The following is a 12,559-nucleotide window of genomic DNA, read 5'->3' on the forward strand; positions in this document are numbered from 1 at the left end:
TTTTATGAAATGTGATTGTAAAAGGATTTAAATATGTGTTATCAATGTATATTTTTATGTTCAACAACTTTAAATTTTTATCGTACACCACTGAGCAAAAGTTACTCAGCGATAGCATTTATTTGCTGTCGCAGATAAGGGAAAGGACAAAATAGCAGAGTGAGTTGCTACAGTGATAACAGCACATATTGAGGATTTTTGTACGGGTATATTAGGTATACCCTTATCATTTAGTTTGATGTAAATATTTTTGTTCATATGTATCTTTTGTACCTGTTGAGCAGTTATACAGTATAATATGTAATGATATTATTTTTCTTTTCTTTTCTGTAAAATTTATACTTTTGTGTTTATATTGGATATATTAAATAAAATTGATGTTTATTTTAAATTGTATTGAATTGAGAATTGATGGATATTGAAAATGTATTGAGATTGTGTTGAAATTGTGTTGAATTGGGGATTATTGAAGTTGAGATTGGGAAAAATTTTATTGGAAGTGCTTTCTTTTCAGGTTTTGAAGAACTATTTTCTCAAATTACAGCTAGCACTCTGCCGAAATTTTTATAAAAATTGTGAAAAATCAAATTTACCAAAATATTTACTTATGACATAAACTCCAATTAAAGACTTTTAATAATGTTTTAACATCACTTTTCACTTTAAAATGAATTGAATTTGTTTAAAATCCTTTGTAGTGTATTTAATGAGTTATCAGTAGGCGAAGTTCGGTAATTCATTAGGTATACTACGGGATCATGTTGTACCTTACGGAGGGGTAAGTTATGACAGGGCAACCGGACCTGGCTGAAAATGCGGTTCCAATGCCGGTATCTTCGTCCGATTACACCTAAATTAAGTACAAAATTTGTTAACAATTATTATAAAATTATTTTTAATTTTTGAAAATTGAAAAAGTTCGAAAATCTCACCAAGCGATCTGGACCGTTCGATGATCACCTTTTTCTAACGGTGTCTGATCGGAGTGGGGCCGATTTCATCTCGAAGATTTCGTCGCCCTGAGTCCACCAGTGGTATTAGATTTCCGATCCAACGGCCGAATCGTCGAAAAAGTGGCCGGAAAGGTCGAAAATGCCCATTTTTCTCTCTCCTCGATTTTCCCAAATCCGGTGATGGTTTGCGACACCACTGGTCAAAAAAGGGAGTCTGTTTCGTTAAGAGTCCATAGCCACTCGTCTCGCATGAAACTGAGGTCGGAATCGCTCGGAATGGGCCGGAGAAGTTTCAGCGTTTCTCTCTTTTCGCTCGGCATTGGAGCTGCTGCCATTGCCGGAAAATGTGGCTGCTTCACCCACTGATTGCGTCCTTGCCGCTTAGAGCTCTTACTAGTGTCTTCTAAGGGAGGAGGTGTGAGGTACGCTGGCGTTGTGGCCCTTGAACGGAGAAGAAGAATGAAGAAAGGGAGGAGGAAGAGAGAGCCGACGAGAGGGAAGGAAAAAGAAAAAAAAAAGGAGAGTTGTTGGCAGGGATGAACCTGGATATAGTTAGGGGTGAGCATTCGGTTCGAACTGAACCGAATTAAATTATAAAAATCGAACCGTAAATTTTAGAAACCGAACCGAACTGAAATGGGTGAAAAATCGAATCGAACCGAACCGTTCTATTTCGGTTTCAAGTCCAAATTCAAAAATCAATAAAAAATCAAACCGATCAGTTTGATTTTTTATTGATTTTTGAATTTGGACTTGATTTTCAAGTTATTTTGTCTAATTTTAACTTTGGTTTGAACCTAATAACCATTAATCAATGAAATTAAACAATTAATATATATACATATATATATAATATTAAATATAATTCACAAATTTTTCATAAAAATAAATCAATTCAAAAATCGATTCGGTTCGATTTAGTTTGATTTGACTATATAAATTACTATTCGGTTCGGTTCAGTTTAACAGATTTTTTTCTCTTCAAAACCGAACCGAACCGAACCGAAATAATCAAAATTTTTATAATTTAAAACCGAACCGATTGAACCGAATTTACTCGATTCAGTTCGATTTTTCGGTTTGAACCGAATTCTGCTCAGCCCTAGATATAGTGGTGTCTAGGTTCATTCTATACATGCACAAATCTATGAAAAATTTTATTTTAAATCCTAAACTTTTAAGGACCTTTCATGTAAACCCAAAACTTTTTCAAATTAGTCCAAATTCATTTTAACTTATTATTATTATTATTATTATTATTATTATTATTATTATTATTATTATTTCACCAAATCCATTAAAACAAACAATTAAATAACTTTTAATTAAATTCCCTTAAAATGCACTAATTAATAATTTAAATACTGTAACCAAATATTTATTTTATTTCATTTAACTAAGTATAAATGAAAATATAAGTATAATTAAAAAGCATGATAATATTAATACTTTAAAACAAATTTATATATTTTTTATTTAAAATTGAAACCTTAAAATGATTTTGCAAAATATGTTTAAGAATAACATTAAAATTTATGCATAGATGAATATATTACAAAAATTATAATTTAGCTAGATAGCATTAAAATAATATTTGAATACTGTAGAAAATACAAAATTTATATTTTAAAAGAAATTCAGGTTATTACAAAATAAATAATAGATTATTTGCTTTTTCCAATTAATTTAAATATACATATTATTGAATAAAAAAAACATAATCAATATTCAATATCCTTGTTTAATCTAAATTTTAAAATTTAAAAGAATAAATTAACTCAAATAAATTTTAAATAATCATTATCTCTATATTTTTATTTGTATCCACCATTCACAAAAATTTATTAACAAATTAAAAAAAAAAATCAAAGATGCAGTATCCACCATCTATCATCTATAATTCAAATTGCCAAGCTATATATATATATATATGGATCACTAATTCCTAAATTGATAGAATTTTAACAAATTGGAATAATTTTAGATTATGGCTCTAATTAAATTAGGATACGTTTATTTTTTTTCTTTTTATTTTATTTAGAGTTATATTTTAATTATGTTTTTATGAAATTAAAATTTTTAAATAAAAATATTTTTATTTGTTGACAAGTTTGCCATTTAATTCTTGTAATCTTCTACATTTAATTTTTAGTATAAAAAATAATTGAAAATTAATACTTATAAAAATACTAATTAAAATTGGAATTTTAATATAAAAAACTCTCTAATAAAATTTTACCTTAAAATATAAAACAATTAAAAATAATTTAATTAATTAACTAATTATATTTAAATAAGTGCATAAAAAGATAAATTAATTACGTATATAAGCCAAGATAAATTAATTACGTATACAAGCCAGCCGGCGGGCTGTTTTTTCTTTTTTCTTTTTTTTTAAATAAAATAGTAGTATCTCTTAATCTATTAAGTTAGTCCTAATTTCGTCTGATTTAACTTTATTCTATTTTAATAATTGAAAATCTTTAAATGAAAAAAAATTTTCATTTTAATCATACTGATATTTTTTAATATGGTTTAATATTAATTTTAAGAAATTTAAATTTAAATTTAATCTATTTTAATTTAATTTCAATTATAAATTAGATTGATGTGATTTTAATTTCAAATCAAATTATAATAAGTCTAATTAAATAGGACTATGTAGCATATTCTCATATTTTAATAATTTTACAATTATTATCTATTTTTATAATTTTACAATTAACTTTAAACACTATATTTCATTTAATAGTGAATTTAAATTTGAAAATTATTTAATTGGGCTAAAAAATGACTACAAAGTCAAAAAATAAGACATAGTTCGTTATCTATTAGCCAATTTATATACTCTGTCAATACTATTGAATGTTTTAAATTTTTTTATATTATTTATTTTTTATATAAGTGATTAGTTTTTAATTATGTGTAAATATATTATTTTAATTTATATTTTTTTAATTTATTTCTAATTAATTAAATATTTTCTTTATTTTTATAAAGAAAATCCAAAAATTGTATTATATCATTTTAAATTTTATAAAATATTTATATCATTTTACCAAATTTTACACCTAATAAAGCACAAAAATAAAAACAACATTCATAAAATTTAGCATTAATAATGTAATATTCTCTTATAAGAATATATTCTATTCCCAAGATTATTAATGATTTAATTTACATAATTGTTTTGGTACATCCAAAAACTAAAAAACAAAGATTTCTCTAAAGTGAAAGGCAAGATTGGACAATGAATGAGAAAATTTTTCTCTACCTTATTGCTTAATTAATTGAACTTTTTGGGTGGGGCTATCTTTTTTTAAAAGCTTCAAAGCCTTACCAACCCCAAATAAATCACTTAAGAAAAAAAAAAAAAAAAAGACATATATATACCTTAATTAACAATTATCCTCTTTCATTTATGTCCTCTTTTGAAGGAATTATTAAATTAGATTGACTTATTATTATATTATAGTATAGAATTCCCATCTAATGTTAGGAGGTGAGCAGGACAGCAAATCAGCTATTTTTTTTTTAAATATTAGGTTTGAATTTAGTTAATTTTAACAATTTAGCTTAAAAAAATATTGTTTGACCAAATTTGGCTTATTTATTAAATAAATTATTATAAGTTGTATTTTCTATTGTATAAAAAAAATTTAGGCCATAGAAAACCCCAACTCAAAATTAAAGTATATCGCTAACTTTGTTGGGATATTATAAATTATTTATCAAGAGAAATGATTAGTAAAACTTAAATTCTTAACTTAATAAGAGTGTCAATTAAATTTTATCAACTAATTAACTTTATTATTTTAATTTAGAGAAGTTCATTAAAAACAATTTATTATATGATAAATTATAATTGTCTTAAAATATTTAACAATTATTTTTTTAGTAAAATTTAAATTAAATATACATAAATGTTGTTATTGCTTGACTCATTTAGTAAATAAATCCCAAAAATTAAGCATTAATTTATGGATATGTATTATTAAATCATTTAAATAACTAACCTTATTGAAAGCCTTGATTTCTCTTCACTTCTATTAAAAGCCATTCCAAATATCGACCAAAGCTAAAAAAAAATTATAGGACATGAATGTTATGATTAGAAAATTTATAATAATAAACAAAATTTTATCTCAAATTTATGATAAGGGGACAGAGAAAATAAAAGTTACAGGCGGTTAAAGTTAACATCATCCTTTGCCTGAAACATGCCGCACTACTCTATGGATGCCAGCTTTATTAGAACAAAACGTGTCACCTTTTGATTGCGTTGTCCCATGTAATCCTCCAACAATGCGTCAAACAAGACTCATTTCTTAAACGTTTTAAAGCGATAAAAACAACCGAGTGAAGCAGTGATCAACTCACTATACGGTGATTGACTCAGTGACTTGAATAGTTGAATACTTCCCGTGACGGCGAAGTCACGACGACGTTCACGCCCCGACTCCACGTCACGACCGCATACACTCCCGTCACGCCACCGCCTTTGTAAAAGGAGCGACAAGGAAGACGCCGTTTAGCTGCCCGCAACAGATGAGTGCAAACTACAAACTACAAAGGCACCGACACGTCGACGTTTTACATGGGTAGAATCGTAAATAAGAATAAAGGAATATTATAACGGAAATTTTTAATTAGTTTAATAAATTAAATAAGAATTTGACGAAACCGAAATCTCTGCTTTTTTTAATCTCTTGCCTTGGCTTCTAAATGCTTCATTGATTGTCTTCGCCTGGTTCATTCTGTTTGTTTCCCACAATGACCATGCATTGAGATTTTCCCTGTCTGGTTTTCTCGGGAATCAAACAGAAGACAGACGTTTTTCTCTTCTATTTATTAGGGTTTTTGTTGTTATAAGATGACATATTACGGTGACGACACAGTGGTGCCACAGCTCGGGATGAGAGTGGAGGCTCATAGTGATGATGGAGGTGACAGCAAAGGGGAGTTTGTGAAATTGAGAGATTGTGAGGTGGAGGAATGTGGGCATATTGCGGCAACAGAAGGGTCTAGTTTCTGTCTCTGGAGATGGAGAGGGTCTGTTGTATGGTATTGGGTCAAGTTGGCTTTGTTGTTTACTTGTTTGGGATTATTGGCTGCTGTTTTCCTCAAATGGGTTGGTCCATTTTTCATGGACAAGGTTAGTTTTGATCATTAATTTTTTTATGCTTTTTTGGTTGAAACGATTCCTGCTTGTGATCTGAGTTCCATGATTGTGCTTTTCATTTGATGATTTTTTTTTTTTTTTTTTTTGGGGGATGTCATATGCTAGTAGTCGGTGAATTTTTCGAAATTGGCTTGGGACTTTCTCATGGATAAGATTATTTCACTTTATGGATTTCATGGATTATTCCGTAATGCGTAGATGGTTTGGGTTTGTTGATTGTGATTTTCATAATGGTTTTAGTAACATGTTTCTAGTGCTGTGTTGGTGCTTTCCATGAATGGGATTTTTCTTAAAAAATAATTTAGCCAATCTTTTTGCAGTTCCTTATGTTGGAGGTTATTACTAGTGATATTTTGTTCCCATAAAATTATTGAACAAGGCTAGTCATCAACGAACTTGGTCCTTTTCTATGTAATTGTATTATGCAGGTCTTGTAATTGCTGAATTTGTATGCTTTTTATTATGGGTTCTGTTGAATTAATCTATAATTGGAAAATCCTAGTTGGTATTTCTTTTCTTAATTCTTAAAAGATATGAAATTCTCGTATGTTTTTAATGTTTGTGGTTTTAAATTTTATATGTGTTCTGTGGCTTTTATTTGGATTGTTTGCTTCTATATTTGATTATGCTGGTTAGTGTTTCTCTCAAATATATTTAAGCCTTTATGGATAAAGTTGGTTATATGGTTGTTTTTATTTATATGCTCAGGGTTCAGTTAGGGCATTTTCAGTTCTGGGATTTGTTGAATTGTGCTTGATGTTGTCATTGTTATTTTTATGTTTTTATCTTTCATAGAGCTTCGATGAGTCTATTACATAAGGGCTTTGTTGTTTCCTGTTATATGTAAACACATGTAATGGTTAATTGTGATTTTTGAAGTTCTCACAGACTTTTATTTTGAAAGTTGAATCTTATAGTTGTTATTTTGATATATGTTGTATTACTGGATATGTGTAGTTACCTCTTAGAATTGTTGCCTAAAGTTTTTCAATTGTTTGAAATCAGTCTATGGATATTGCTCTAGTACTTATTCAAATTTATGATCTTAGGCATATTTCTTGTGCTTCATTTCCTTATGCCTTTGATGATTTAACACAGTTGCATAGAGTGTTAGCAGTATTATTATGCTGGTTAGCATGGGTGCACTATTCTAAAACCAGCTAAAAATGCTAGAAACATCACATCATTTGTGGGCTATTCATGCATATTTAAAGCTGGTCATTTTTGGTTAATAAATTTTCAGGAGCTCATCCCTATCATTAATTGGGAGACAACAACGTTTAGCACTCCAGTTCTGGCAATTCTGGTCTTTGCTTCCGTGGCATTGTTTCCCACCCTACTTTTGCCATCTACTCCTTCTATGTGGGTAGCTGGGATGACTTTTGGTTATGGCTTTGGATTTCTATTAATTATATCTGCAGCAGCCGTGGGTGTATCACTTCCATATTTCATTGGCTCACTGTTCCTTCATAAAATTCAAGTATGAATCTTGCACTTAGCTTTCATGTTTAATAATTTGCACCTTTTCTATTTTTCCGCGTCTAATGTATTTCCTTAATTCTTGATGCAGGGGTGGTTAGAAAAATATCCAAAGAAAGCTGCCATTCTGAGAGCAGCTGGCGAAGGAAACTGGTTTCATCAGTTTCGAGCTGTAACATTAATCAGGATTTCTCCATTTCCATATATTTTATATAATTATTGTGCTGTTGCCTCAAATGTTAAGTATGGTCCTTACATCTTAGGATCATTGGTAGGAATGGTGCCAGAGATTTTTGTTGCAATCTACACGTAAGAGCTCTGACTCTATCAAATGCCTTTTTTGCAAAGAAACTTATATGCATGTGTTTCAATGTATGCCTAAAGCATAGGATTCTACCATAATGTGTCTGTCTAGCTCTTCAATATGTTGCATGCTTACTTCCTGTTAACACTCATTGACTCTGAATTTTTTGCCCCCCTGTAAGTTCCTTTTGGGAGATGAGGAGGATTGGATGGGCATATTTTTGGGTTGTTGCGATTTACTTGAATTGCCCAGTCAAATTGCTTAAATTTTGCTTGAGTGTCACTCATGCTTATTGAGGACGTATAATATTTTAGCAAGTGCATTGATTTTGCATGAAAAGCATATGTCGTATGGGATAGGTTTTGATTGTCATGTGAATTCTGTTAAATTTGCATATTTAAATTTTGTTATATATTATCTTCTTTGGTGTTACCCTCTTCCTTCACCTAATAAAAACTCCTTAGGAAAATAACTTCATAGATAGTTATCAAGACTAAATCCAATATTTTAACCACTCAACAATGGGGTAACTTCAGTTAGATACTTAGAGTTATATCACAAGAATTGATTGGGGAAGACTATACCCTAATCTCACTTGTAGCTTTGAATGAGATGCTATTACATTGTCGTTTTAAGAGTTTTAAGCAAGGCATCTGATTTGTTAGAAAGTAGCACATACTCCCTGCTTCCTCTCTCTTGCTTGATCACCTTATGTCCACTCACCCGCCATCAAAAATAAAACATGAATCATACTGGACTCACCAATTCCTGAAGTAACCTGTTGTTGGGCTCAACATTTCTTAATTATAATCCACACTGTTCCATTCTCCTCCCTCTATCTTTTAAAACAAAAGTTTTATTATATGGGTCAAATCGTCTCTCTCTAGAAAAAACAATGAATGGCTTCCTTCCACAGTTCTCTTTCTTAAAACAATACTTTTTGTTGCTCCCAAATCAGATTCCTGCATCAAAACAGATAGCCAGCGTTTTGTTTATCCTAGGCATTGAGCTCAAATGATAACTGGAGCACTGGCAGGGTGCTAAACTATGGGAGTAGACAGCTTGGGGCTAAACCTGGTGAACTGTAGATGAGCTTGGTACTTGTTGATGTAGGACACTACTATGCTTGAGAGTGCTGAATGGATAGTGTGAGGAGGTACATGCACTGTTTGACTTTATACTTTGGAGCTATGCCTTCCACTCTGATTTTCCTTGGGTGATGAGTGCTCTTCATTGACCTCTTATAGATGTGAAGTTCTTGCCCTTTAGTTGTCTCGTCATGTCATAAATTTCTTCTGGCGACCGCAGATAACCAATTTGTGGGCTTTGTGGCTGACCTTAAGCTTGTTCTAGGCTTTAACGTGTTAAATCATCTATTCAAGGAACAATTGCCTTGTTCTAGCAGATTCTCTCAGTGAGTTTCTTGCCACTCTCTTCACTCATTCTTTACTGAGATCACTTGCTTCAATTCCATTTTGCCTTCAGTTCCTACTAGCCCAAGGAACTTTTTCCAGATTACTTAGAAACTTTTCCAGATAACTTAGACTTGGCAATCACAGACACTTGCAACAGTAGCAATGTTTGTAATGATATTTTTGAGAGCAAAGTTTGGGTGACAATTGGAACATTTTCATTGTTAGAGTCTCTCTCTCTCTCTCTCTCTCTATTGCTTGTCTGTTTCATTTCTTGTAGTCAGTGTCTGTTTGACATTCCATTTTTCTTTCTTTGCATGATAAATTAAACATCCATCTCTACTATGTTACCTTTCTGCAAAAACTCACCTGACATTGATTATTGAACATGGTTCTTAGGCAAAACATACACATATATTACTTGTCCTGAACTGATATACTTCGAATTGTTGTAGTGGCATCCTTATACAGGCCTTGGCAGATGCTTCAAATGATCAGCACTCGCTTTCAGCTCCACAAATTGTTTTCAATGTCATTGGTTTCTGTGTAACAGTGGCCACCACTATAATTTTTACAGTATATGCAAAGAGGCAGCTCAAGGTATTGCAAGACGAACCACTACTGGCATAGCTTGTGAATATAGTTTGAGTCAGGGGAATGCTCTCTGCCAATTGCGGTATCTTATTCAAGCATAATTGGAGCGGATGAGGTTTTATTTTATTGAACAACTTCATCCATTGAAGGTGTTCTGGCATGACAATTTCAATGGTTCTTTACAGACATTGTTGAAGGGGACACGTCTAACATGGTATAGACTAGAGTCAGCTTGTTATTCTTATTTTCTGTTTTCACATTTATCTCTCTTTCACTTCTTTAGGTCTCCATTTCTTTTCGATTGTTATTTGTATATGATTGAAATTTGCCTTGAAAAGGTTAAATTGGATTTGGGGGAGGTTTGTTGCTTGTAAATAAAATATATAAAGTTATTGAATTGTGTAGTGAAACATATTTTATAATGCTGAAACTTATGCCATTTTTTATTGTAAAAGCAAGTCTCTGATATGACAGTGCTACTTTACCCGTAGTTGTCGCTATATATATAATAATCATATGAACATCATTCTTCTTGTACTCATGCCATTATTAAGCTTTTCTAGACTTGGCCCACACAGAAAAGCGGTGTGGTTAGTTTCAATTATTATGCTCCGACCTCCTCCTCCTCCTTCTTCTTCTTTTTTTTTTTCCTTTATTCAAGGCCTTCCACTTCCAAAAAACAGAATAATTGAAGCTTGTGAAATCCAAGAGAATAATGTTTACTTACATGTGAAAATGTTAAATTCCATAGCAAAAAATTCCATAAGTTGGAGTTATTGAGTGAGCTTGAATTTCCAAAATAGACAACTATGAATTAAAGCATCTCCATTATAAGAATTGAAATTATGTGTTGCTTTCTACTTGTTTCAAGTTCTTGTCATACCTACGCCCACAAATTCTGATTTCAGACCACAACAAATGTGTATAGGCAAAGCTTCCTCCGCATTTTGCCAGAGGGAGGGGTCAATTTTTAGTGGGAGTAGTGGGAAAAACAAAAAATATTTTAAATAAATAAATATTGTATTGACTTGTAGTCCACTCGCATAGATAATCCCGTTAACTACACGCGCACACACTCATCAGATTTGTTTTATTAGTCAATAACACGCTCATTAATTGCGGTTGAGAAACAGGCTGTCCCTGGAGAGTGGAGCCATATTAATGTGTGTCGCAGCAGCAATGGCGTCTATATGGCGTATTAAAAGATTAAAAAAACGCTGTGATCCACCTATATCACCGTCCCGATGCAATTAATAGAGTTTTCGTTCGTTGACTGGTGGACCCGATTAAACACGGCATACAGAAGGAAGCAGTGGATCATCATGGAAGGTCAAGAATCAAGATAATCGGTCCCATTTGATTTTCAACGGCCATTAAGTGGTTCGGGAGGACTCAGTAGGACTACTTGCATTCTTTCTATTTAATAAGGCCATTTAGCTGGAAAATTGGGTACTAACTCTGCACGGTTCCAAGCTCTGAACCGAAATAAATAGCAGTATGAAAAAGAATCATAGTCAAATTATATTAAATTAAATTTATATTTATTATTTTAATTCAGTTCACATTTAAATCATATTGACTTCTGTCACCAACATTTGTGAAGAAAGCTTTTGGCAGAAAATAACATTATAAATCAATATTTATTGCAGCAGAGAGAAGTACTTGGTTATTCTCAGAAATGGATTAGTTATTAAAAAAATTGTAAAAATGAAAATTATTTATAAATTTAATGTGAATTTCAACTATTTATAAAAATAATATTTGTATTAAAAAGTGCTATTGAGAAAGAAGTTTTCTTAATAGATTATAACTTTTTGTCAGAAGTACAGTCATATTTTTTTTTATACAGCAATTGAGCAAATAAACAATTTGTCAATAAAATAAAAAGTGATAAACTAACTTATTTAATTTTTAAGATATAGAGATTAAATTATTAATTTTATCAAATTTCAGAAATTATATTAAAATATACCCTAAAAAAATCTAAAACACACTAAACATAAGATAAAATTCCCAAATTTATCCAAGAGTAGAATTCTTATAATATTATAATGGTTTTACTTTTGTATTTGATTTTAGTTTTAAATAATTTTAAATTGTAAAATTCATTTTATTTAAATAAGTTTAAAATATATTTTTATTGTATACTCATTAGAATAAAAATAACAGAAAAAAATATAAATAAAAAAAATAATTATATACCTTTAAATAATTTTATCTTTTATTTTACGTGCTTCTAAAAATACCACTGAAAGAGGTATTTTGAAAAATATATGGCTATATACTTCTAAAAATATTATTGAGAGTGATATTTTTGAGAACATATGACTATATATTTTTGAAAATGTCATCGGGAATGGCGTTTTCAAAAGTATATGAATATACTTTTTGATAAAAAGTAATTGATTTGATATATTAATAAAACTTTTTTTTTCCAATTTTGTTAAATAAATATTATTTTTATAAATAATTTCAAAACCACATTAAATTTATAAATACTTTTTATTTTTATATTTTTTTTAATAATTCAGAAATCCATGCCCCAAAAAGGGTGCTTGTCTTGAAGCCCATGCTCAGAAACCAGTTTGCGAAGAATCTTCACTGTGCTCTTATCAATTTTAACAGTAAATCGTGG

General features: G+C 30.3%; 1 protein-coding gene across 1 annotated transcript; it reads left to right on the forward strand.

Annotated features, from left to right (window-relative positions):
* Window positions 1-5,601: 5,601 nt before the first annotated feature.
* Window positions 5,602-10,378, forward strand: LOC110645435 (uncharacterized). Its single transcript, XM_021798607.2, has 4 exons — window positions 5,602-6,108; window positions 7,379-7,615; window positions 7,706-7,923; window positions 9,786-10,378. The coding sequence occupies exons 1-4, from the start codon at window positions 5,827-5,829 to the stop codon at window positions 9,958-9,960; spliced, it is 912 nt and encodes a 303-aa protein (XP_021654299.1). The 5' UTR covers window positions 5,602-5,826; the 3' UTR covers window positions 9,961-10,378.
* Window positions 10,379-12,559: the final 2,181 nt, after the last annotated feature.

This window comes from Hevea brasiliensis, chromosome 9 (assembly GCF_030052815.1).
Source record: "Hevea brasiliensis isolate MT/VB/25A 57/8 chromosome 9, ASM3005281v1, whole genome shotgun sequence".
Lineage (NCBI taxonomy): Eukaryota > Viridiplantae > Streptophyta > Magnoliopsida > Malpighiales > Euphorbiaceae > Hevea > Hevea brasiliensis.